Source organism: Aspergillus ibericus (genome assembly GCF_003184845.1).
Source record: "Aspergillus ibericus CBS 121593 unplaced genomic scaffold BO80scaffold_25, whole genome shotgun sequence".
Taxonomy (NCBI): domain Eukaryota; kingdom Fungi; phylum Ascomycota; class Eurotiomycetes; order Eurotiales; family Aspergillaceae; genus Aspergillus; species Aspergillus ibericus.
Window position 1 is genome coordinate 430646 of NW_020292123.1, and position 24829 is coordinate 455474.

General features: G+C 51.4%; 6 protein-coding genes and 1 non-coding gene across 7 annotated transcripts; all 7 read left to right on the forward strand.

The window, feature by feature from the left end:
* Positions 1-4120: 4120 nt before the first annotated feature.
* BO80DRAFT_446059 (Zn(II)2Cys6 transcription factor) lies at positions 4121-6191 on the forward strand (the record flags this gene model as incomplete). Its single annotated transcript, XM_025721533.1, has 2 exons — positions 4121-4231; positions 4284-6191. 2 exons carry the CDS (start codon positions 4121-4123, stop codon positions 6189-6191), a joined length of 2019 nt encoding a protein of 672 aa, XP_025574374.1.
* Positions 6192-8056: 1865 nt separating this feature from the next.
* On the forward strand, positions 8057-10163 carry BO80DRAFT_446060 (Zn(II)2Cys6 transcription factor domain-containing protein; the record flags this gene model as incomplete). Its single annotated transcript, XM_025721534.1, has 5 exons — positions 8057-8214; positions 8292-8355; positions 8410-9032; positions 9114-9397; positions 9466-10163. The coding sequence occupies 5 exons, from the start codon at positions 8057-8059 to the stop codon at positions 10161-10163; spliced, it is 1827 nt and encodes a 608-aa protein (XP_025574375.1).
* A 1851-nt stretch (positions 10164-12014) lies between these two features.
* Positions 12015-12513, forward strand: BO80DRAFT_446061 (alpha/beta hydrolase; the record flags this gene model as incomplete). The annotated part of the gene is made up of 2 exons (XM_025721535.1): positions 12015-12116; positions 12178-12513. 2 exons carry the CDS (start codon positions 12015-12017, stop codon positions 12511-12513), a joined length of 438 nt encoding a protein of 145 aa, XP_025574376.1.
* A 1276-nt stretch (positions 12514-13789) lies between these two features.
* On the forward strand, positions 13790-14246 carry BO80DRAFT_357826 (aegerolysin family protein; the record flags this gene model as incomplete). The annotated part of the gene is made up of 2 exons (XM_025715858.1): positions 13790-13872; positions 13934-14246. The coding sequence occupies 2 exons, from the start codon at positions 13790-13792 to the stop codon at positions 14244-14246; spliced, it is 396 nt and encodes a 131-aa protein (XP_025574377.1).
* Positions 14247-15051: 805 nt separating this feature from the next.
* Positions 15052-15123, forward strand: BO80DRAFT_t188. Its single transcript has one exon. It is a non-coding gene; the product is annotated as a tRNA-Cys (tRNA).
* Positions 15124-15126: 3 nt separating this feature from the next.
* Positions 15127-16380, forward strand: BO80DRAFT_426101 (class I SAM-dependent methyltransferase). Its single transcript, XM_025719677.1, has one exon. It carries the CDS (start codon positions 15540-15542, stop codon positions 16281-16283), a length of 744 nt encoding a protein of 247 aa, XP_025574378.1. The 5' UTR covers positions 15127-15539; the 3' UTR covers positions 16284-16380.
* A 3054-nt stretch (positions 16381-19434) lies between these two features.
* On the forward strand, positions 19435-21782 carry BO80DRAFT_465753 (putative MFS maltose transporter). The gene is made up of 5 exons (XM_025722744.1): positions 19435-19750; positions 19803-20060; positions 20121-20369; positions 20421-20727; positions 20787-21782. Exons 1-5 carry the CDS (start codon positions 19547-19549, stop codon positions 21365-21367), a joined length of 1599 nt encoding a protein of 532 aa, XP_025574379.1. The 5' UTR covers positions 19435-19546; the 3' UTR covers positions 21368-21782.
* Positions 21783-24829: the final 3047 nt, after the last annotated feature.

Genomic DNA, 24829 nt, shown 5'->3' on the forward strand with positions numbered 1-24829 from the left:
GCTGGCTGGCCTCGGATGCCATGGCGGTTGACGGTTGGCGGTTGGAACCCGTCCGCTCTTCTCCTGACGGAGGTCCCACGCCGACTCCAGTGCAATCTCAAACAATATCGGCCGTGATGACGGTGGGTGCGGTCGACAGGGAAGGAGAATAAACAACTGGGTCCCCGGCGATGGTGATGCCACCGCCGATCACGCCGCTGCCGGGGTCTGCGAGAGGTGCTTTGGGAAGGCGATCGTCAGCGTTGAGGGGGTTCTTTGAAACACCCCACCGGGGACGTCCAGTGAGCTGTCCGAGCGGCACGGAGGTCACCCAGAGAAGTAGTGGAGCCGCTGGTGCTTAATTTGATATGGTTTCGAGTAGATGGCGGCGGTGGCCATCGGTTTCAGGCCCGGTTCGATGGTAGCGCTGGGTTTTCCCAGACCTTGCGCTCTAGCGTCGAGGAAGGAACCGGGGATGATAGGAAACCGCGGGCACTGGTAGCTCAGGGATGACTCGATCGTGCCCCCATGACGCGGCTTCTCGACCGAGCAGTCGGACTAGCCAGCCGTTCTGTTCAGCCTCCTGTTTCCTGGTCGCAATCCGATACAGACCCTGTCGGAGAGGCGGAACCCGTGGAACTTGGGAAGGTGTTCGGCGTGATGGTGCTAGACTGTGTCGAGAACTTGAGCCAAGGACAGGATGATCGCGATGTCGAAGATCATCATCTTCCTGGCGGTGCCGCCTCTCGGAGGCCTCCTCGTCCTGGTCTTCGGACCCCGCCCTGGAAGCCCTAACACCCACGCACTAACCCACTAACCCACTGAAAGGTCCAACTAACACGCGGCATCGGGGCTCGTGTCAGGCCAGGGGCCACGCTGGTTGGTCCGCGGGGCGGGGCCCCCCTTGCCAAGCCCGCCAAGACGGCAGATCATTCACTTTTCCAGAATCTCTGGTCTTTCTTCCACTTGCCGTGTTCCATCCATGCTTTCTCCACGATCCGTAGTACTCGGAGTTCCCATCGGGATTCGTCCGAGGCCCTTTCATTCCGGTTTAATTGATGGTGTATTTGATGAATTGATTGATTGCTGAACAATCGCTGATGAATCGCTCTCTTGCGTGGGAAAACGGTGGGTTCCCCGACGGCGTCCCGGACCCGAGTCCGGAGTAAACTACTCACCAAATTTACCTCCTTAATATCCAATCTATGCTTATTACTAGCTTGGTCTAAATCCCGCCTTTGCAGTTAATTAACGCCTCCTCCACTATTGACACTTCGGCCTCGTGGAGGTCGGGATGTCGTCGTCGACCTGGTGGCCGCGGACCTTGCGCGACTCTCCCAACCCCAACTGATTCTTCCGGCCAGAGTAATGTTTACGCTTTCCGCTCCATCCGACGGCTCGTAAATGACTCTCAACAATTATTTGCCTCACTCAGGGGCTCTCGGTCTGCGATGGAATTTATCTCGTTCCAGTGGCATTAGATTGGCCTACGTCATGCGTCCGTGCCCCTTGAGTTGTGTTGGGTGGCCTCCGACTCATGCGGCCGGACCAGTAGATAGGACATCATACCATAGTGGCAATCAGTCTATCTTCGAGGGCAAATGTCGCTCCGAAAGTGTTGTGCTCGGTGAACAGATAGAAGAATCTGGCACCAGTTCCAGACTGGCTTCAATGGCACCTGCGCGTGAGCCCCGTTGTAGGTTGTAATGGGTGTCTATTCGTTCATGGTATGTGTACAGTTGTGCACCAATCTAGTTGAGCATACGTTATGCCCTCCTGGCGCAGAGCTATACCCTTTCCTGGCCATGCAAGGTCATCTATGTATTCCATGTGTGCCAACCTCTCCAATGAAGCATTTGGTTTGACAACTGTCTCGAACACTGCACTTTTTACAACTATTGCTGCAAAGATCCAATTACATCGTAGCCCAAGGAAAGTTCCTGACATAGAGTAGCACCTAAGTCTGTCGATGTAATCTTTGATACTTTCATCTCTATATCAGCTCCTACATCTCTCTTCACAAGCTGCGGAATAACCCTTGCTGGCTATAGAGAACCCAAGTAAATATTCTCTCTGTAAAAGGCTGATCTTTGTGTTCAAAACAAAAGATGAATGAACTTTTTCAAAAGAATAGATTCTTCAAAGTGTGGTTCTGCCAAATTGTGCGGGTAGGAGAAACACCCAGGCAGTCAATATATATATTTTCAAAAGCGGGCGCTCTTCCACAGACGAGCGTTGTAAGGCACAACAAACCATGATAGCATCGCTCCCACTATTCAGCAGGTGATCCTATTCTCAAAAGTGTCAATAGCAGAATTACCTTTACCATACAGAAGTACACCCGTATGACTGGTATTCATTTTCGTGTCAGGTGATCTCATCACGTCCTCGGCAGACTGGACCAGGTCCATCTTCCAATCCACCAGACTAGCCGAGTGATCAGTCAGAACGCATCGCCTCAGTTGCTGCTTCCATTTACAATTCTACTGGAATAATGAAATGTGATATGTCTGCAATTCAAGATTGTCTGGTCACCTTCCAGAAAAGATACTGATGATCAGCCAGGTTGAGTGCAGATCGCGTCTCACTGCGGGAGACCATCCCGTATACACTGATGATTCTCGGTTGGTTAACCGACCCCCAGACTGGTGTTAAAGGCAGGGTGATTTCCTCATTCCCCAAGCCGGAGGATCCTCGGCTATATGTGGTGGAAGGAGTCCCTGATCCTGCGGCACACCCCACTATGCAGATGTTCGTCCAAGCTGCGACGCCAGGTCGCGACACATCTCTTCGGAGGGGCTCATTGCACAAATGACTGGATGCTGTGCTGGAATAGAGCATCGAGATCCTGGCGAGGTCTACTGGACGCACCGAATCGTCCCTCGTGGATGGTATATCCCTACGGTAAACCTACAATCCATAGCGAGGTATGCTTACGGACACGCGCCCTTGTCGGGCCTGAAGCGAGTAAAACAAGTACTGACTTCGAACAGCTAGCTCTCGCAGCCCAGCATCCCTCTAATTGACGATACCATAGCCTTCTTTGTTGTCTACAACTCGTCCTCCGCCCACATGGTGCCTACGCCTCGAATTGTCTCCTCAAACTGCGATACACCTATCTGAAAAGACTAGGCCGTTACCTGACCCAAAGCCACAATTTATACGCCTTTGTTCACGGTGTGGGAATAATTGTCGGGGAAGAGAACTGGAGGAACACTGTCATTGCATCTGGTAGTCGGGGTGGGAGACCGCGTGTGTTGGGTGCAACCGGCGACCAACATCTTGCTCATCGTGGATATAAGAATCAAGCGATTGGTCGCACTCAGGTCTCCCGATTTCCGATTGATGCCAAGCACGTGCAAACTTTGTACCAGCTTCCTTCGCCGTCGGTTGCATATCATCTAGTGGTGACAGACAAACACTCTGCAGCCTGCACATCACAACAATCACACCCGGATCATCCTACCCCGCAAGGCAGTGAAAGCGATGGTTCGGAATGGGAACTTCAACAGGATCTGAATTACGTGCTGGGTGCATTTTATCCCATGGGGATACAAGGGCTGTGAGTGGCTCGCGTGTCATCTGTGTGTAGCAACGTCTGTGATGACTACGGGTAATGGCTGCTTCTTGATCCTGCCTATTCCACCCGTGTTTTCCAATGCTCGTATTCGACACTCGTGTAGGACCCTTCGCATATTCCGCAGATGTTCTCGTGGTAAAGTGGCTTCCATTCAGCGAGAACACATGCAACTGATGCTACTGGATGCATCGCTACCACCGCGTTGATGTAACAACTGCGGAAGAGTCAACGATGTGGAGGCATGGCTTACCCCCCCCCCGGTAATCATCGATATACTGTGGAGAGGGACATCATATGACGGGAGGATTTGGTTTGTTTCGAAGAGGCACGGGAGAGGCTAACCCGTTGAGGATAACATAGGACGTGCGTGATCGGGGCGGAACAAGTGGCCCTCCGGAGAGGGAGGCCCGCCTGGCATTTCCTCTGCGCCAACCAACGAATCCTCGGATGGATTCCAGCCTTCATGCCACCATAGCTGAATCCAGGTCCATTGAGTCTGGCCCGGGTGAAAACGTTCGCATCCCACCCGACCGGCCGTGTCGTGCCAGCTGCTCCAACCATATGCCCGGGGGTAAAGCCACCACCGTTTCACCTTCACTTCCCCGCCGACATCGCCGTGGCTTGACCCGCAGTGCCGCTGCTTGTGAGCGCTGCAGGCGTCGTAAGCAAAAGGTCTGGCGTCCTTGTTTCCGGGAAAATCTCGGATCACTGACCTCAGCCATAGTGTGATGGGAGAACTCCAACATGTGGTGCCTGCGAAGCTGTGGGCGCATCTTGTATCCCCTCCGAACGCCTAGTGGTACGACCGGCCCATCCAGAATGCCAATGTGACAGGTTGCGAGGTCAGCTGGAGACTCTACAGCTTCAGTACGACACCCTGTCACAGCAATTTGAAGAGTTCCGACGACAGGCGGGTGGAGAGATTCCCCTGCGCAACTCTCATGCACCGGATGTATCAGGATTATCGTCTTCGGGAACCATTTCCGTCTCCAGACGCCATGTCTGTTCAACTACGCCCGAGGAGTTGCGGAAGCAGAACTTACTCTTCAAATCCGACATCCCTTACACCGGTCGCATCCTTCGGCCAACCTTTCCCCAGAGGACAAGGGTTAGAGATACGAACGGGAGTGCTCTCAGTAGCGCATGGAGACTCTGGGGAGATGACACAAGACCCATAGAAACTCCCTTACCCTCCACTACTATCCCGGACTTGGATGCAGAGGCGTACATGAACGTGGCCGGAACATTCTTCGATCGTAGATGGCCCTATTTACCTGTCCTGCATCGGCCTACCTTCCTTCGGGAGCATCTATTACCCTTTCTGAGTAGGAAAGCGTCGAGTGGCATATCAATGTTTTTAGTGAACATTGTCTGCGCAATTGCCACCGCCGAGAAGCCGTTAGATCAGGAAGGGAGTACCCCCAGTCATCGGGTGTTTTTTCACCGAGCGACCCAGGACCTGCACCGTGTCATAGGGACGGGCGACTTTGAATGCGTGCAGTGCCTTTTGCTTCTCTGTATGTACGGCCATAACGAACCACAGTCCGTCAACCTGTGGTACACCTCGGGTCTCGCCCTCCAATTAGCCATCGGAATCGACCTGCATCGGAAGGAAAGTCTGATGGGACGAGACGTTTTATCTGCAGAGATGGTTAAGCGGGTCTTCTGGTGTGCGTATGTGACGAATTGCATCATGGCAATCAATATGAGTCGCCCTTTAGGCATCCAGGGGTCGGATATCACAATGCCCTTACCGCTGCAGCTGACGGATGATGAATTGGACGATTCACCTGCGGCACTAGACCATGCCAGTATAGTACCCCAAGTGTCGGACACCTCGACCTTCATTCATATCATCCGGTTACGGAAGATCAATGCGGATATCTACAACTCCTTTCATTCCATCGGCCAGAGGCGACCTGATGCTGAAGCACTGGAGAGCAGGCGAAAACAGTATTTTTCCGAGCTCAACCACTGGGTCTCTACTGCTCCGCGGTACATGCAGACCCTCTCCACTTTCCAATCCCCTCACTGGTTTCAGATCGCTTTCCATCACGCGGTCTTGACCCTCAATCGTCCATCTCGGGCAGCGCCTATGCCGTCATATGAGAACCTGCGCATCTGCATCGAGGCCGCCATCGGACTGATCAGCTCTTACAGCGCTCTATACGCCATGAATCGCATCAGATACACATTTGTGGCTATCCATGCGCTTTTCATGGCAGCCCTGACCATGCTCTATGCCCTACGGGCCTCCCCGCCACTACGTCACGAGTTAACCAGGCCGGTTGTGCAGACGAACATCCTCACTTTTCTGACCCTGTTCCGCGGCATATCCAATGGCCGCGTCGTCGGGGAGAAATGCTCTAAAATCGTTGAGCGGCTGGGGAACTGCATCCTGACTCTGTTTGATGACGCCACTGCTGCGAGTGTTGATGTTGATACCGAGTTCCAGTCGTGGTTTGGTCTTCAAAGCCATGCGTTCGCTGGCTCGGCGCAGAGCATGTCCGTAAGCGAGATGGAGAACAAATCTCCTCAATACCCGGATGCAAGGGTTGATATTCCGTGGAGCGATCTGTTCCTCGAAGGTATAGACATAGGTTCGACTGACGTGTGGGGCTTTCTGACTTGAGCACACTCTTACACCTACACGAGCTGGATGGCATTCGCCGATAGCTTGAGTTGGCCCCGCGCAGCCTCTAGTTGCCATTAACGATGTCCAGTCATAGCAGCCCTTCTACCTTCTAGAAAAAGCGAGTGAATCACCGGCGACCGAAGGCCTGCTCACTAACATTCTAGTGTTTAGTTTGGGGAAGATGTACCCCAACAAATATATGCAAGTGAGAACCATCGTCATTGGATGTTAGATAGCGATCGTGATTCTATAAACATGGGAAATGGCCAGAAGTGGAATTGCTGCAATGCTGATCTTACCTTAGGCACCCCCGGATACAAGACGCTGGCGTCTGGGGGATGACTGATTGGATCGAGCTATGAAACCTAGCATCAATCTCCTGCGGTCGTATCTATCCAACTACCAAGGCGAGTGTTCTTCATCGACGATGATACATGCGTAGCGACTATCATTTAATATCACGATGCCCCTGCCCTCCTCCATTTGACTCGCCGGCTTTGCCCCCAACGGACTTCCGCCATGATCCAGGAATGACTCGATATGTCCGCTGCGCCGTCGCATACAGCTATTGGCTTTATGATAGAGTATGACGCTGATTCTGGGAGCCTACGCAGCAATTATCCACCAAACCTGGGACAACCACCCGGACATTTGTGTTGTACAGTCAGTTTCCCAGGATTTTGGCCTCTCTGGCGAGTGTGTAGGTGCATTACACCTTGGTTGCACCCTGGAATGTGTCCGTGCAAGGTGCACGGTCGCAAATGACTGGCATCGCGCGAGCTAAGTCTTCCAGCATACCACGATTTGAAGGTTCTCCGAGACCGTACTGGGCGATCTGGAGCTGCATAGCTAGCTAATAGGTGGAAGACTAAGTACCACGAGCTCGAGGATCACGATTGTGAGACGCGAGCGGCGACAGATATTATAGCAGACTGACACTCTGAGGGACTGAGCACATATCAGAAATTGCATGGGGTTGTGTAGAACTAGCGTCTCGCATGATGTCTTTGACAATTCGTGTATCGGTATTGCTGCAGAGTAATAGCGTGATTCGGGTCAGATGCACCAGATAGCCAGGTTCGACGGCATAGACATTCCCCAACACAACCACTCTCACCAGGAGGAACTATGCACAACTCGACTGTATTGGTGGCCATCTCAAGGGCTCTCACTGTCACCATGGAAGAGGCTCTGATTGGGGTGAGGTCGGAACAAGCAGGAGGGTATCGATCGGGCGACAGTATATCACTGGGGCTAGAGAGTGGAGAATGACAGCGATCGGCGTTCCACCGGTTCGTGTGGTCCCCCGGAGAGCTAGTGCCGAAGCCACCTGCCGATTAGCCAAGATGTCACTTGCAGTTGGTTAAGAGTCGAGACCGTGGGGGAAGAGGATACTGGCCCTTGGTAGAGAGGCTGGAAGCTCGGAGGAGAGGTCCGACTCCTTCTCCGACTCCGACCTGGTTGCACCGAGGCCGCAGCTCTAGTGTGGGCTCTAGCGCAGCCTCCCGTGCAGAACCCTTGGGATTGGTGGCCTCTCGAGAACCCTGGTCGGGCGGCCAGGATGCGAAGAAGAGAGGTGAGACATTGGGATGGCTGAGAAAACTAGAAGAGACGAGATGACAAAGGGGACAGGAGAAATCCGGGGAGAAGAGGAAGAATGAAAGAGGTGGGGGGAGAAAGAAAGAGGCGCGGGGCGGCCCTCATGTGACCGGCGAAGAGGAGCTAGTCCGGGGCAGGCAATCGGCAGTCAGCGCTAGTCGCTCTCTCGCGCGCCTTTCTTTTCCTTCACCTCCTCCTCAACGTCATCCCAGCCGGTCAGCCCTGTTACCTAAGGTTGGTCAGGACCGATCCCAGCCAAGCTGATGAATCGAAAGCCGCCTCCGCGACGCCATGCCTGCGTCCGCTGTGTCCGCCTAAAGGTTCGCTGCGTGCCTGTGGGGAGCACGGGCACGTGCGTGCGCTGCACCCGGCTGGGCCAGTCGTGCACCCTGCCCGAGGCCCCCCATGCCAACAGGCCCAGGTGGGTGTTCCTGCATTCCCCATGCCATTCCGACTGCAGCGTAGTATCTAATGGCTAATATTTCCCCCCAACTACAGGAAGACCCGCATCGATGCCCTCCAGGAGCAAATCGATCAGCTGGCTGCGCAACTCGGCCACAAGGTATGCAAGCCCATCCTGACCCCTTCCCACAGCCGTCACTCTAACCTCGCCCAGCAAGGCCAAATTGCCCCTGAAGCTCCGCTCTCCAGCGCAACCCCGTCTACGCACCCGCCAGACTCGCCACCCACTTACCACCGACGGGAAGCCTCCCGATCTGCCGATGAGGCATCAGGCGAACCCGTCTTGGGCGGGCTGGTCGGCTTCCGCGAGGCGGATGAACTGCTGGACAAGTTCCGCACCCAGAAAATGCCCCAGTTTCCCTTTGTCATGGTCGCTGCGGACATGGACATCGAAAGCCTGCGCCAACGATCGCCGTTCTTGCTACTGTGTATCGTCACTGTTTGCATGGAACACAAGCCTCTCCTGCAGCACAAATTGGAGGCGCTTGTCAGGGAGACAGCGGCCACTCGCCTCATTGTGAAGAGTGAACGGAACCTCGATCTGTTGCTTGGCCTTCTCGTGCATTGTGCATGGTTCCACTACCACTGGCGCACTACACACATTCACAAGTACATGTTGCTCGAGATGGCTCACATGGTGGTGGTCGACCTGGGGATCGATAAAGACGAGAACATCCGGATGCAGCCGATCCCGCCGGAAGGCGCAGAGTCTCAACGACACCATCAGAACCCCACCGAACAACGGGCTCTGCTCGGTTGCTATCATTTGTGCTGCACGTAAGTTTCCCTCGGTCCGGTGCCATTCCAGCTTTCTTGCGGGCCCAGTTCCTGCAGCCGACACTAAAACACTCCCTTCAGGTCGACGTTATTCCGCCGACAGGTGACCATGAGACACACGAAATGGATTGAACAGTGCGTGGAGGATCTTGCCCGCAAGCCGGAATATCCTAGCGATGTCCTGCTTGGGGACTATATCGCTTCCAACAACTTCATGCGACGCACCCAGTGTGTTTTCGACGAAGATGTGTGCCTTTGCTCCTACCACCCCCGGGATGCGTCCTGGGAGCAGATCGTGGAATCTATCGAGCGGCAAGAAAGGCAAACCGACGAACAGCTGTCCCGTCTCAGCCAGTGCGATAATTGTGAGTGGACGACGCTTTTAGCTACCCGTATCCGCCACCCCACAGAAGTCTAACAATTCAACTACAAGGGGCTCTCCGTCTTGAACTTACCGCACTCACGACCTTGACCTTGGGTCAGGCCGTGCAGCGTCGAAGAGATGTCTTTCGTCTCCGGGAGATCAACCGGCTGCAGCATCTCACTGCTTCGGCTCACCGAGTCCTTTCCACCTACATCCAGATCCCCGCATCCGTGGCTGTACATCTACCGGCCTCGTCTTATTATACCATCTGGTACGTGATGCTGGTTCTTGCCAAGGTGAGCTTGCTGTTTGGGAACTACAACCACCCAACTCCAGACATAGACAGCCGGCGCGTCCACGAGGACGTGCTTGCAACTATGCGCAAGATCGATACGCTCTCTCTTGGGGATGATATCTGGTCGAACTGCCGAGTGATTAGCATGGTGGCATGGCTGGAGAAGAACAAGAAAGAGGCCCAACGTCAGTGCAGCATCAGCCATGTGGTGCAGCATCCGAATGAGGGCTACGGCCCCGCTCGACCTCCAGTCTCCTGGCAGGGCCCTCCCGCACCCATGATATACGAGGCCCAACCTCACTGGGCACCAGCCCAGCTGCCCGTGCAGCCTGAGCCTGCCGTGTACCTCGAAAGCCTGATGCACCATGACTGGGACACGGGCATCTGGCGGCAGACATTGGAAGCATTTACCATGTTCGGGCCCCCAACCCCACAAAGCCAAATGGCGATGCAGTCGCCGTTAGTCATCTGATGACACTATTCCGGACTTCACACGGGTGGTCTGGATATGGCATGGTTAGGAACGACAAGCTTCACCATATCGAACGCAGTCATGCGAATGACTGTGTGAGGTGATGAGCCCCCAGTTCACTAACCACGCATCTGTACGGGTGCAATGGATCAGGGTTGGTGTTGAGTTGTGGACATTGCGGATTTAGGCGGCCTGTGCCCAGAGGTCTATGCACAGGCCCTCATGCATGTCAATCTTCAGTCTGGACACGTTCCATCTTGACCATGAGCGCGTCAATCTGGGGCGCACCACAGCCCCTGGTTTGATACGACGGATATCGCGTGCATGTCACATTCAGCATACTCGCCACATCTGGAGGCGATGTCGAGAGTTGCCGATCCAGCGCTGGGAGGAGCGAAATTGGTGGAGCAGCAAACAAGACGTATTAAATTGGTACAGTGGCTTGCGGTGAAGGCTTCGATCCGGTATACATTCGGAGTGTCGGAAGCCAGCACGGCTGGAAGGGCCCTGAGCTATCCGGTGCGCTATCCTAACCTAGGCAAAACAAGGTCGATGTATATGCTGGTACAATGGCATCCCACCGCTTCTTTGAGCGGGGACCGACAATATATATACGCAGGCAATAACAGGTCGTGGGGTCTTCTGAAAGGAAGAGGACTGGCAAGACGATTGTCTTAGATCCACTCGAATGAGGCGTTGTGTTCGTATAGTAAAGCGACCGCCTGGGAAGCAAAAATTGCTCAAGAATTTCAAGTCGACGAACCAGGTTTCACTGGTGCTTTAGAGCCGAAGGCTATGGGGCATAGCAGATAAAGAAGGAAAAAAAGAGGATATTGGCTACTCGGGGCTTCTGTTTCCGTCGCAAAGAACCGAAAAAGTCCACAAACCTTGTTCAGGGTCCGCACCATTCACTTCATCTCATCTATCCCCAGTCATGGAGAGGCTGCAACAACTGCATCCTAGGTGAACTGTACAACCACCGTGGGGTAGAGCAACGCTAGGTCTGTATAAATACATCTGAGAGCTGAGGTGGGAGCTTAGATAACGGGCATATCATTTGAAATGTGGCCTGCCTGTTCCTATCCTTGCAGGTTGGAGTGTGGCCAATGTCGCCGAACTATACCTGCTGGTATATAGCCGTGGTGCGCAGCCCTCAACTTGCGCAGCAACAGCCGAGATGGACGATGGATGGATTTAAAATTGACAAAAACATACAAAAACATACAACAGAAGGGATTCGCTGGTGGTCACCCACCCAACTACTAACCTCCCGGCGTGTGGCTTAAGTACGGCTGAGCGGACGGGAAGCCCTGTTCTCCACACCCTATGGTCGTATGTACGACACAATAAGCCCAGATGGGTTATTCAGTGCGAGCTGAGATCTCTCCAAGTTCTTACCCCGCCAACATCGTCGTCCGTGCCGAAGCCAGACATCCGATTGGCTGGAGCGTGTAATGAATAGGCCGATGTCTGTGAGCTGAGGACGGTCAGGCATCAGAGTGCCTGGCGTGGCCTATCGCCCCACTCAGTATTCAGTCTCGAAATACTCACCAGGCTACATCATCGGGTAAGTCATCTTGCGACAGGCCAAGTTAAATAGAACGCGCGATGATCTCCTAACCTCTATCCGGGCAGCACCAATTCGTTCCTACCTCCGAGTTCTCGCAAACATGCGACCCCAATCACAAGGTCTATTCCGGGGTAACCCCATTGTCCTCATTGCCGGGGTTCTTTTATCCCTGGCTCCGACTGCGATGGCAAGACGGGCTTCAGTTTCCCCATTCGATGTAGCTCCACTATCTACAACCAGCGTGTGTCCAACTTTCCCACCACCGAGGCCGAGTTGAAGCCATGCTGCACAAGTACCGTGCCCTGGGCCAGAGTTGTGGGAACCTGACAAGCCCTTCAATCGCTCATCTGTATCTCGCCAGTGTCGCCCGGGATGTGGAGGCCGTGCGAATCGCGCTTGGGGAGGCCCAGATCACCTCCCTGGGCCTGTCGGACCAAGCAACAGATGACCACGGCGCTGATGCCACATACGAAAGGGGTGGTGGAAGCGAACATGCCGCAGGTCCAATGCCTGGGGTGGCCATTTCCCGTGCAGAACCCCGAACATAATGCCCAGATCAACAACACGACGCCGATCCTCCTGGTTAACGCGCAGTATGACCCGTTGACCTGGCTAGCCTGGGCCGTGGGATTGCAGGACCAGATCCGGAAGAGTGTGCTTCTCACCCGCGCGGGCGATGGTCATACGTTCTATCTCCTTCGCGGGGAGACGTCTCGCGCCATCGATGCGTATCTGGTCAATTTGACTCTTCCCATACCTAATACCGTGCTTCCCAGCTGAATAGGTGTGTCGCAAGTCCCGTCCGCTGTAAGTCCCGCTGATCTGCGGGAGACGCGAGTGCTATATCTTTTACTGGACTGGATACACAGAGAAATTCGGACATTTCATCCACCCTAGTCATGATTCCTTTCGTCAACGCCCAGAGTGGTCGACAACCTCTATATGAAGACGGTCACCACCTGATCTGTAGACCGAGTGTTCTGTCGAGGTTTCTAGGTAATGTGCTGGCAGACGTAACCATAGACTATTTGGATATGAAGGCATCTTGTCGGTCGACAATTGGATTTAACAGTCAAGGGGTCTAAAAGACATTGGCGGGAACGGGAGTGTCCTGGCCAAAGAGAGCCATCGCTGTGCTCGTAGCCGACAGTCCGCGACGCGGTACTACTCTCCCCATTGACTTTGCAGAGGGGCCATTTTTGAGACAGCTAGCCAGTGTGATATTCCACAAAGCGGTAAACGGCCCTGGATCGTGCCGTTGAAGGGATCCAACACGAGGGACTGGCGTCACCGCAGGAGATCGAGGCTGGTTGTCGGGATCATCATCCATTCCCCTCCTTCCCAGCCGGGCAATGATGGGCCAGGGAGGCCATGGTGGAAGACCTGATGGGACAATGGCTCCCGAAAGTTTGCCAAGCTCAATGTTCGATCGAAATTCAAGACCATTTTTCTCGCCACGAGGGGAGGGGGGTCCAGCTCCCTCGGCCAGCTCGATGGACGATGGGGGAACAAAAGTCCCGGGCAGGGATCACTGCAGAAAGCCCCGGGAAGGCATCCAATGGGCACACCGATCGTGTGCCATGGACCCAAAAATGGGCGGGTGGGCTATGCATGAGGTGCCGATGGGCAGTGAAGTGAGTGGACAGATGGTGCGGGGAAGACAAGCTGGGGGAGAGGGAAAAGTGGTGATGCCATCGTGCCGGCCACGGAATGCATGACGCCACCAGTGCCCCGGCTGTCAATGGCCCTCAATGAGGCCCACCCCCACAATTCGCCCCCCGTGAAAGTCAACCAAAGTTAACCGTCAGGACGATTCCGTGGATCAGCCCACCAAGCAGCCAACCACGTCGGACCACCTTGCCGTCATATGATCCCCTCATGGCCTGCACGCAGCAGGGATCGACCCCCGATGCCAAAGTCACCCCACTGCCCCCAGTGCCGCCGGGGGACGCACGCGGGCATTAAATAGCGGCATAGGCAGCCTGTCCGATTCCTTCTCAGACTCAGTTTCTGCATCATCTATCCTGAACCATCCACCATTGCTTCCACTGCCACCATGGACGACCAGTGGGTTTCCTTCCATATCCGGGACCACCTGGACAATGGCGAGATCTCCGTCCGACACACCGTCATTGAAGGGTACGTGCCCCGGCCGCGACTGCTCGGCGCCGCCGCAATGCTAACTTCTGCTGGATTGTAGCGGCGAATTCCATAATCCCGACGACCGAAGGAAGTCCCTCACCGAGGAGGAGATCGACGAGATCGTGATCCCCTCCTACGGCATCGGCGAGATCTGCGCTCGTGGCCGGCGTGGCAGTGAGGGCCGCCTGGACCTGTTCCACGGCGAGTCCAAGATCTGCGAGGTGCACTGGGACAATCGCCAGGGCAATCGCGTCAACCTGGTCGAGATGTTGGACAGTAGTGACAAGTACCGGATCGAACATGGGGGATGGAGCCCAGAGGCTGGACCTCTGGGCCACGTCTACATCGACATTTTGGCACGGAAGAAGTAGTGCCCTGCTCGTCCGGATGCAGCAGTGCTGCAGGCACGGAGTTAGCGTTGGTTTCTTGCGGGTTTGGCTGATATTTTCGAAAACGATATAGGAGCTAAGACATCCATAATGCTTTTCACTGAATACGAGTATCATCATTCGTTCTGTGCTGTAAAGTGGGTGTTGGGGAGTGGGTGATCATTGATCGGGTCCATGTAGAGATGCCCCATTGCGTGGTGTGGATAAGAACGAAGATCTTGTATTCTTGTTCTCTTCAAATCCCTGCCGCATCTGGTATCGACTCAGTTCGGAGAAATGGTGCCATTTGACTGGCTTGTCCATTTCCGAGTCACCCGAGTGGTCAGGGCGTGCTTGTTGAACACTTGGAGAGCCGTGAAGGCAGGACACGTGAGCAGGAAGCCTCTGCCCCCTCACTGTGATCACCTTGATCGCTCGGATCTCATCCAATGTCCTTACTAACTTGAATGTGCAATACCATTAAATCCAGCCATGTATAGTGGATTGCACTGCCAGAAATCGCTGCGAGGCGCGATCATAGTCCTTGAATTCCTGAGTTCTTCTCACGGCAGTCATTCGGCGATGAAACGGGCCGGAATTGTGGTAAGACCTCGATAGCTGACATAGGGTGCAGTAGATTCAAGACGTGTCATCTATTTTGTCTGTAAGGGCCTTACTGGCTATCTATATCATCGTTCTTCTATTTTTCTTCGTAGACATGCCTAACCGTGCCCACAGTTGTCCGGACCTTCGCTATTTGTATTAGCCAGTGATGGATGCTTTGCGGGATGTCCGTCACATGACCAAAGGGCCGGTAGCTCAGGGGTAGAGCGTGGGACTGCAGATCTTAAGGTCACGCGTTCAAATCGCGTTCGGCCCTTCGTTTTTTTTTTTTTTTAATTCTTTTTTTTTTCCCTTCTGCTACAGATGTGTGTGTGTATAAGGGGAGAATAAGAGAAAAAACGACGATTGACGCTAACACTGAGTCAGATTTAATGGCGGCGTATCTTCATATCAACCAACAGCGTACGGAGTACCGAGTATTTGGAAGGAATTCCGACTCAATCCCAAGAAATATATTCTCGTCGGGATCGCGGAAAACCTCATCTGACTGTTTCATTAGCAGAAGCAGACAATTGGACCCCTTTGGTCATTGCATCCATCCCGTCGATATATTTTCAAAACCGGTTCCGGCCCGTTCCCGGCCCGTTAGACATCATCACCCCCGTAAATCCCGAGTCAACAACACTTTACTGCTCTCATTCTTGCACGCGCCTACGCCAGAAATCTCTCAACATGTCTAAGGATGTCTACTCATCCTCTATGCTGCAGACCTATTCGGTCCGCACGGCCGCGAATACCTCGGCCTACTTCATGCCGCGCATCGAACCAGATATGAAAATCCTCGACATTGGTTGTGGACCCGGCTCCATTACCCTGGACTTGGCCGCACTCGTTCCACAGGGGACGATCATCGGCATTGATTGCAGCGAGACGGCGATCAATTCTGCCAGAGAGCTGACGCAAAATCGAGGGGTGAATAATGCGACCTTCCAAGTGGCGAATGTGTTGGACCTTCCCTTCGAAGATGAGACATTCGACATTGTCTGTGCGCATCAGGTTCTGATTCATCTTTCGAACGAATCATCGAAAACGGGCGCCGTGGAAGGGCTGAAGGAAATGAGACGCGTCTGCAAACCCGGAGGGCTGGTTTGTGCGAGGGAATGCGACTGGAGAAGCGCTGTCATCCATCCCGCCATCCCCGGGGTGCATGAGAGCATGAAGTTGGTGGAAGATTTGACGGCTTTGAGGCAGACTTCGCCGTATGGTGGATTGGCTCGGTCGTGGGCTGAGAGGGCAGGGTTTAACCCCGCAGACGTCGGGGCCTCTGCGGTCGCGGTTTACTATTCGACGCCTGCGGAGGTGAAATGGTGGGGCGATACTATGGCTCAGCGTCTGGAACAAGGTTCTTCGCTGGACACAGGAGTCAAGGAGGGTCTTATATCCGAGAGCCAAACGCACCAATTCCCTCGAGCGTGAGAGAGTGGGCTAAGCAAAGCGATGCCCTGTTCTCCATGACGGATGCTCAGATTGTTTGCAAGAGATAGGCTGGGATGGATATAGAACCTATTAGAATGGCATTGATGAAAGTTTTACAATTTCCGAATACTTCATCTTATCTCCTTGGCGCTGCGGAATAGGGAATTTCCCGACACTTATTGTTATGGCATGTTTGATGCCGTATCAAATTGACCATCGAGGGTACTTGGAGTTAAAGAAGATGTGTGCTGCTTCATCTCCCCCCTTGCCAATGAAGGCCACTAGATGCTCCCAGGGGTAGAAGGTAGTGCAGGATGGTGTACGGATATCAAATTCTCCCCACAAGGTCGATTACCAGGAGCTGGGATAGGGAACGCCTAGGGTTATCATCAATCTTGACAGTTACTCTGACTTACCTTGCGACTTTCCTCGTCTAGCATCGTAACACATGCGCCAAGCTCTTAGGGCTTTCACTTTATAGCGACCTGCGGACCTGCCGGGTGTCAGAGTCAAGCAAAATTCTATTGGTGACATTCAGGGTGCACGGAATGGCACGATGGGACACGGGCTGTCGGCTGTCAGCGGATTGTTCAACTTTTCTCTAGCCGATCAAAGGTAGATAACTAAATGCCCAAGCCGGGCCATTGTAGTCCGAGGCCGCAGTTAACCTCGAAGCATGCTACAGCTGGAGGATAAAAACCATCATCCGCCGTCGCATTTCGCCATATAGCCGAGAAATAACTGTCCGAATCGAGGTGACTATACACATGCTTTGTCGCCCGCTCCAGCGCTTCGAGGGCAGCGACTTTTGATTGCGCAGATTCACGACCAACGCACATGTGACGAATCAGCGTGAGGCCTAGGGCTGGGACGCTGGATGTTTTGCGGGCGGGATCTTCTAGAATGTCAATAGGACGACACGTCCGAGACCGAGAGAACCGCGACGGCGCTGGTTGAGTACGAACCGACGACCTTTATGAAACGCCAAACCCGTGGCATCGGTCGGAGGTGTGGTAGTCTGTCGACCCGCGGCTCCAAGCCCGCCCACCAGCTGGACGCCTCCTCGGAAGCCTACCCGAGGTGCTAACTAACGGCTTTGGCCCGACGGATGAGAGATGCCGCTCGAGTCATCATGTTCAACGCTGTCATTGACGAGATCAGTCGTGAGACCTCGTGGAACAGACGGCCATTCCGGCTGTCCTGACCTGATCGCCCGTGGTATCGAACATGATCTTCTCCCAGCTTGCATGATTGGACTAGCAGGACGGTGATGCTTTGCAGAGAGAGAGATAACATACTGAGATGGCGGGGCCTTTGTATCTTCCAGGTACCACTGGTATATATCTCCCAGAGCCCTACCTTTCTGCTCCCGTCGTACGGTTCTATCGGCAGTTATTTGATGCAACGCATAGCTTTCGTGAAACCATCTCCTCGACCTCTTGCTACAGCACGCTTTCTATTTGAAAAACAAGGACTCTGACTCTCCGGAGGTGAAGGGAGGCATTGCAAGATTCCCACGACCGCGATGAGGGTCATGCACCCTGATGGGTGGAGAATCGGCGCCGGGGGTTGGGATCGGGCAAGCCAGCCATCACTTATCGGCTAAGGGGGATGCAAGCCGGGGTATTCCTCCTATGCCGTCATCCTCACCATCGAGAAGCGACATCCGTGGAGCATGTCGCGCGGTCGGAGACCTCAGTGCAACCTCATGGGCAGCGCCACGATTCCTTCGGGCCAGTCAGCTCGTATCAGTTGATTGAGCGGCTGCTGGGGCTTGGACCTCGGCCAGCGGGCCCCGATCAAGACCTCATCCCGGCTCTACGAGACCGCTCGCTCGTTTGGCGAGCCATTCAGCGGGGGATATACCTTTTCCCCTGACTGAACGGGAATGGCACGGTCCTTGGGCAGGATGGCGATGGTTGGCCAGGCAGGTTGGTGGCGTCTGCCGGGGGAACCAATCACTCCGGGGGGGACCCCTCGGTTAGATCCTATGACCAGTGACTAGAGAAAGATAGGACTAGCCGACTAGGTCGTAAGTAGGAGTCTTAGTCTTCCCCTCAATTCCCCGGACTCGTCAATCTGGAGGGCGTTCCCGCTAGTCCACAAACAGCAGCACCGCCCGCGTCCGCAATTTCCCGCTGCCCTCCACCCGGTGGCCACCCAAGCCGAGGCTGTTGGACACCCACTGGAGGTGAATGGAGATCATTAAGAGTAATGATAATGCTGCTGCTGCTGGTAGTGGTGGTAGTGATGGTAGTGATGGTGCAAGTAATTCACCTCCATGGCCCATCACGGCAGGCTCCTCGACCGGGACAGCGTCTGGGGAAGCCTAGACTCCAGGGGCTCGCGTCATCCGACCCAGTGACTCTGACTGGCTTCGGCTTGCATATCAAAAGCTTTTTGCGCCGGCCCAAGGGGGCCAATCACCAGCGCCCGACGCGGTCCCCCAGCGCGGCCAGGATTCACACTGCATGAGCCAGATTCCACCAACCACCTCCCTGCGCTGCGTCGGACGAGTTTCACGCCCAAGGAAGAGAGCCACGGCTTCGGCTGCACGCAACAAATTAATTCTACATGCCGTGGACGAATGCGATGGACGAAAACCAGCCGTTGGACGTAACCCCCTTTTACCCCAGCTCGAGCGCGCGGGGCGTCCTCAGTGGATACATCGAGGGGGATGTGCGCGCCCAACGGCCAGGGATCGTAGTCCATCCAGGATCAAGCACCGCCCGACAGCTAAGTAGTACTAAGAGTCGTCTCGTCCCGGGGCCCCGCATCCCTAGGAAGGATCCACCGCCCCCAATGGAACCATCGCAGGGGACGGCCATGTGCAATCTATCTATCGCCGCCTCCTCGCTCGCCCGACACGTGGTCCGCCAGTCCTTGAGTCACGAGCAGGCTGCTTAAACACCCACCAGGCTGGGATCACCCGATGGTCGCGTCCCAGCTAAGCTTCCAGGCCAATGGGGTATTTTTCTCTGTGCAACCCCAGGTGCCATTGGTGCGACCCCAGGCCGAGCTTCGGGTAATTGCCTCGCCTTCCTCCTCCTCCTCCTGCTGCTGCTGCTGCTGCTGCTGCTGGTGGGAAAAGCCCGGCGGCACCACTTCGCGTTCCCCCCCCCCCCCCCCTGACCGCAAAGCGGCGCCAGCCCTAGACGCACGGAGGCCGGCAGGATATAAGACGCGAACCACCCCCATTTCTTCCGGGTCGGTTGCTGTAACCCCCTTTGCATTCCCCGCTGACACGGCGAGCAAATTTCAACATGTCTTCGGAAACCGCCCCCCCCAAGGAGGAGTTTTCTGGCGATGAGAAGGTCGACGTGCACCATTCCGAGGCCTTGGCCGACCCGGATCTGATGCACGAGGCCTTCGATGGGGAGAATCGCGAGCATGAATTGGGCGTGTGGGAAGCGGCCAAGAAGCACCCCTGGGCCTGCTTATGGGCCTTCATCATGTGCTTTACCATTGTGAGTGGATCGTTGGGAGTAGCGCGGGGGACTCGCCACTGATCCCCAGCAGGTCATGGAATCGTTCGACATGTTTCTGAACACCAATTTCGTCGCCCTGAAGGCCTTCCAAAAGCGCTACGGGGTCCATGTCAGCGGAACCGAATACGTCGTCCCGACGCGCTGGCAGAGTGCGCTCTTCCAGTCGGGCCAATGTGGTGCCTTCATCGGCGTGTTTCTGGCCGGTCCCATCACCAGCCGACTGGGCTACCGCTGGACCACCATCCTGGCCCTGATGATGATGAATGGCGCCATCTTTATTTCCTTTTTCGTGAGTTGTCCCTGGCCCCGTGCAGTGGAGCGCATCGGCTGACGAGATGGATTCCTCTAGGCCGAGTCCCTCACGGTCCTGGTGATCGGGCAAGCCTTCGAAGGTGTCCCCTGGGGATTCTTCATCGCCAATTCCCCCGCCTATGCCAGTGAGATCGTGCCCCTGCCCCTCCGCGGTGCCTGCACCGCCACACTGCAGATGAGTTGGTCGATCGGTTCCATCATTGTCGCGGCCGCCAGTTATGGCTACAATGGGCGCAACGACCAGTGGGCGTGGCGCGCCCCTCTCGCCTTGCAGTGGATCTTCCCCGTGAGCCTCGCCGTCTCGAGACATCTGCCTCTTCCATGCTAACGAATCCAGACTCCCCTCTTGATCCTCGTCTTTCTCGCCCCCGAATCGCCGTGGTGGCTGATCCGGCGCGGCCGCAAGAAGGAGGCCATTCGCTCCATCCAGCGCCTCGGCACCAAATCTCCGGAACAGGCCCAGCAGACGCTGGCCATGATGGAGCGCACCATCCAGATCGAAGCGGAGATGGGGGGCTCCCCGACGCTCCTCGATCTGTTGAAGGGGACGGACTTGCGGCGCACGATCATCACCTGCTTGGTCTACGCCTCCCAGAACTTTGCGGGCAATCTGATTGCCAACCAGGCCACCTACTTCTTCGAGCGTGAGTCGCGCCGCGTGGACCCCTGATACCCTAGAACGGACTGACTGACCCTGCGGTAGAGGCTGGCATCTCGACCAACAAGGCATTCGAGCTCAATCTGATCAACTCGTGTCTGCAATTTGTGGCCAATGGCGGCTCCTGGTTTCTGAGCGCTTGGTTCGGCCGTCGCACCATCTACCTCTGGGGCACGGCCACCAACGTCACCCTGCTCTTTATCCTGGGCATCTGCGCCTCCGTGACGCAGACGTCGGCGACGAACTATGCCCAGGCGTGTCTGGGCGTCATCATCTCCTTCGTGTTTGCGGGCACCCAGGGTCCCATCTCCTACACCATCATCTCCGAGACCTCCTCCGTGCGCCTCCGCGCGCTGAGCACCGCCGTCGGTCGGGCCGCCTACTACGTGGCGGAAATTCCCATGATCTATCTGTCGTCGCGGATGCTGAACACGACCGGCTGGAACCTCGCGGGCAAGTGCGGCTATGTCTGGGGCGGGACCGCCACCTTCTGCTGGATCATGGCCTTCTTCTTCCTGCCCGAGCTCAAGGGTCGCTCGTACCGGGAGACCGACATCTTGTTCAACCGCAAGACCCCGGCCCGGAAGTTCAAGTCGACGGTGATTGGAGTGGAGGAGAACGAGTAAGACGGACGGGATTGTGGCCGCCACCGCGTGTATCCCAGATGACTGAAACTCGAGACGATGCTCGGTCCCCATGGTTTAATCTCAAACGTGTAGGTGTTACTCTGCTAGCTGTGTACTTTTCCTCGCCATTCCCAAGGCCGCTCTGTGGGCTTGTAGATGCTGAGGTCTTCCCGGCCTGCCATTGTTCCCGGCCCAAGTTGGTGTCTATCAGCCATGGAAGGGCCTCATCCTTCGCGATGATCACCCTCACCCCGAGGGGTTCTCTACTCCGACCCGGTCGTTAAATGGGCAATGTACCAGGTTTGCTGGATGTGGTATCCATCGACTCACGTAGGCGACTTCCACGGTCGCGACCCTGAATCCGCCCTGCTTCAGCCGTCCACCACGATTGATCGAGCGCCTGGCTCTGGCACTGTGTTCATCTCATTAGCGGATCACTCGAGTTCGAGAATCAGACGCTATGTGGTTTTCCCCAACCTACCATTTGATAATAGACCCCCCAACGTCCCAGCAGCTCGCGATGGCTGCCCTGTTCCAACCCCTGTCCCCCCTCCCCGAGCCCAAAGATGACATCCGCGTTTTGTACGGTGGCCAATCGATGCGCCACTGCAATCATGGTGCGTCCCTGGGCCGCTCGCTCCAACGCCGCTTGGACCCGTCTCTCGCTCTCCGAATCCAGAGAGCTCGTCGCTGAGACGGCCGTTTAACATAACAAAATGAGGTCGTATTGGTGCTAACTACTCTAGAACTTTAAGCGTAAGAAGGAAAAAAGGAAAACAAGAAGTATTATAGATACTCGCTTGAAGAAAAAAATAGTAAACAATAGTAAAATAAATGAAATAAATATAATCACATGCTTCTAAACAGAGCTGCCGTCACAGTCACCTCGTCGAGCAGGAGGATCTAGGGGTTGCAAATCAACACGCAGACAATGGAAATGCTGTAACAAACCAAAAACAGTCCTATAATCAATAAATAAGAAAGTAGAGATATTATATCAATTTATTAGAAAGTAATAAATCTAAAAAAAGAAAGTTTATATACAAGGAGAGATAGTCTTCATTATATATGTATAAATAAAACTCTAGATTTTTCTACTAAAATATAAATCTAACCCACTGGGGTTGGGGGATCGCATATGCGGCGGAATTAGGGTGTAAGTAGTTTATATGGGAGAAAAGTCTTAGCATGGAGTATAATAGAATTAATTTTTAAAGTATAGTATTTTCACGAACCATAGATCACAGAGACTTAAAAATTTGATAGTAAATAGCTTCACTATTTAACTGTAAGTTTTTAAAGTTTGACTTTAATAATTACTCTTTATATTGTAAACGGGTTAATTAAAGTTAATAACTCTTATTACGATTTTATTAGGATTTAACAGGATTTTACTAGAATATAATATATTCTATTATATTACTAATTATTATCTAATTCCTATTTTTTAGATTGGATCTGTATATGTATCTTAGAACTTATATAATATTTTTCTAATTATCTATTATACTATATTATCTTATTTATGGAGGAATAATTGTTTAAAATTATTTCCTATTTATAGGTAATAATATATTACTAGTATTAGTATAGTATATAGCTTGTAAAGATAGAAATTTATTTAAAATATTAATACTAGCTAGATTATTAGACTATGAGATAGATAGTATAAGTAATTTATTAATAGCTTAGTCTAATATTGAATTATTAAAATATATAGATTTTCTAGATACTAGATGAGTCTTTTCTAATTATTTTCTATTATTCTAATAAAATACTATATCAGCGTGATTTTTTTATCTACTAGTATCTAGTATTTAATATAAAATCTATATAAAAATACTGGCAGCTTATTTATTAATAGTTCTAATATATAAATCTAGAGTAAGCTATAATATCTTTAAAAACTATACTAGACAGTAATATTTAGAAAGGATTTAAGTAAGTTTTTTATTAAAAATTCTTCTTTACCTGTGTAGAATTATATTATATTTATATTTAATTTTTTAATAGCTAATAGTCTCCTGTATTAGTACCCAGCTAAATATAATAAATTATTAATATTATTATCTAAGTATAGAAGAAATTAAAATATAAATAAATCTAGATATTAATCTAGTATAAATTAATTATTAATACTAATCTCTAGTTATATATGATATAGTGGATAATATATTTATAAAATATTTATTTTTATAATATTCTATATAATATAATGCCTCCAGACCCTATTAATATAATATAAAATTTTTAATAGATTATTTTATAGAATATAAATATTTTTAATAATAAGATATTTTTACTATAGTTACAGCAATGCGCCCGGTACCTATTTACTAAGATTAATAATCTTATAGAAAAGATTATCTAGATACTCTAGTAGATAATTAATTAAATTATATAAAAAAACTAGTAAATAGTACAGTACTATAATATAATAATCTAGATAGAGATAATTTATATATAATAAATAGAGCTACTGTACCGACCACTACTAGAATATATAAATAAAAATAATATTATAAAGCACGTATATTTTTAGTAGTAAATCTTAATTTTTTTTATTTAAATATAAATATCTTATAGTTAGATAAATCTATTTTATAATTTTATATTATAATAATACTAGAAATAATATATACTCTAGTAAGTAGTACAAGTAAATAATATAGAAAAAATTATTAATAATAAATAACACTTATAGTTAATAATATAATAAAAATAAATATATTTAAAGTTTTATATAGAGTTACTTAATTAATATTAATAAAACTATAAGTATAAAAATATATTAATATATACTATAACTGTTTTAAGCCGCAGTGAGAATAGATAGTATATATATAATAATTATTTTCTAATTCTATCTAGTATAATTAAGATCACGTAGTTCTTTATAATATAAAAGATATTTTAGTTAGATTAAGCCGCGCCTCAGATTATTACTTTATAATAGAAATATTAAATAAATATTTTATAGATATTTACTAGTACTAACAACGCGCTGGAGAACTTAGATTAGATATATATAAATATATTTATTTTTTATAATTCTAGCTTATTTTTTTATTAATAATAATTTATATAATAAGTTTACTAGTTCTTACTATCTACTAATAATTATAATTTTGTTAGCTGCGGGTGGGATCTAGATTATTTAAAAATAGTCTTATTACTGAAACTATCTAGTGAGGGTTTTATATTATTTATTTATTTTATTTATAGTATTTTTATTTATAATTTATTAATATTCTTATTACATATAAGCAGTCACCGCATATTTTAAAAAAACTTTAAATAAATAATCTAGAGCTTTATAGTGTAGGACATATATAGACTAATATAGATTTTTTTAACTAGTATATATATAGATTAAAGGTCTACTATAATAATATAGTACTAGAATATATAGCCTAGATTAAAGTTAATAAAATCTTATATAAGAATATCTAATTTATTATA

What these genes read in the sequence shown, in the direction of transcription:
- BO80DRAFT_426101 (XM_025719677.1), top strand. Translation starts at nt 15,540, where the DNA reads ATGTCTAAGGATGTCTACTCATCCTCTATGCTGCAGACCTATTCGGTC.
- BO80DRAFT_465753 (XM_025722744.1), top strand. Translation starts at nt 19,547, where the DNA reads ATGTCTTCGGAAACCGCCCCCCCCAAGGAGGAGTTTTCTGGCGATGAG. An exon ending in CCATCTTTATTTCCTTTTTC is followed by an intron (nt 20,061 to 20,120) that starts GTGAGTTGTCCC and finishes GGATTCCTCTAG; the next exon opens with GCCGAGTCCCTCACGGTCCT. An exon ending in GGCCACCTACTTCTTCGAGC is followed by an intron (nt 20,728 to 20,786) that starts GTGAGTCGCGCC and finishes ACCCTGCGGTAG; the next exon opens with AGGCTGGCATCTCGACCAAC.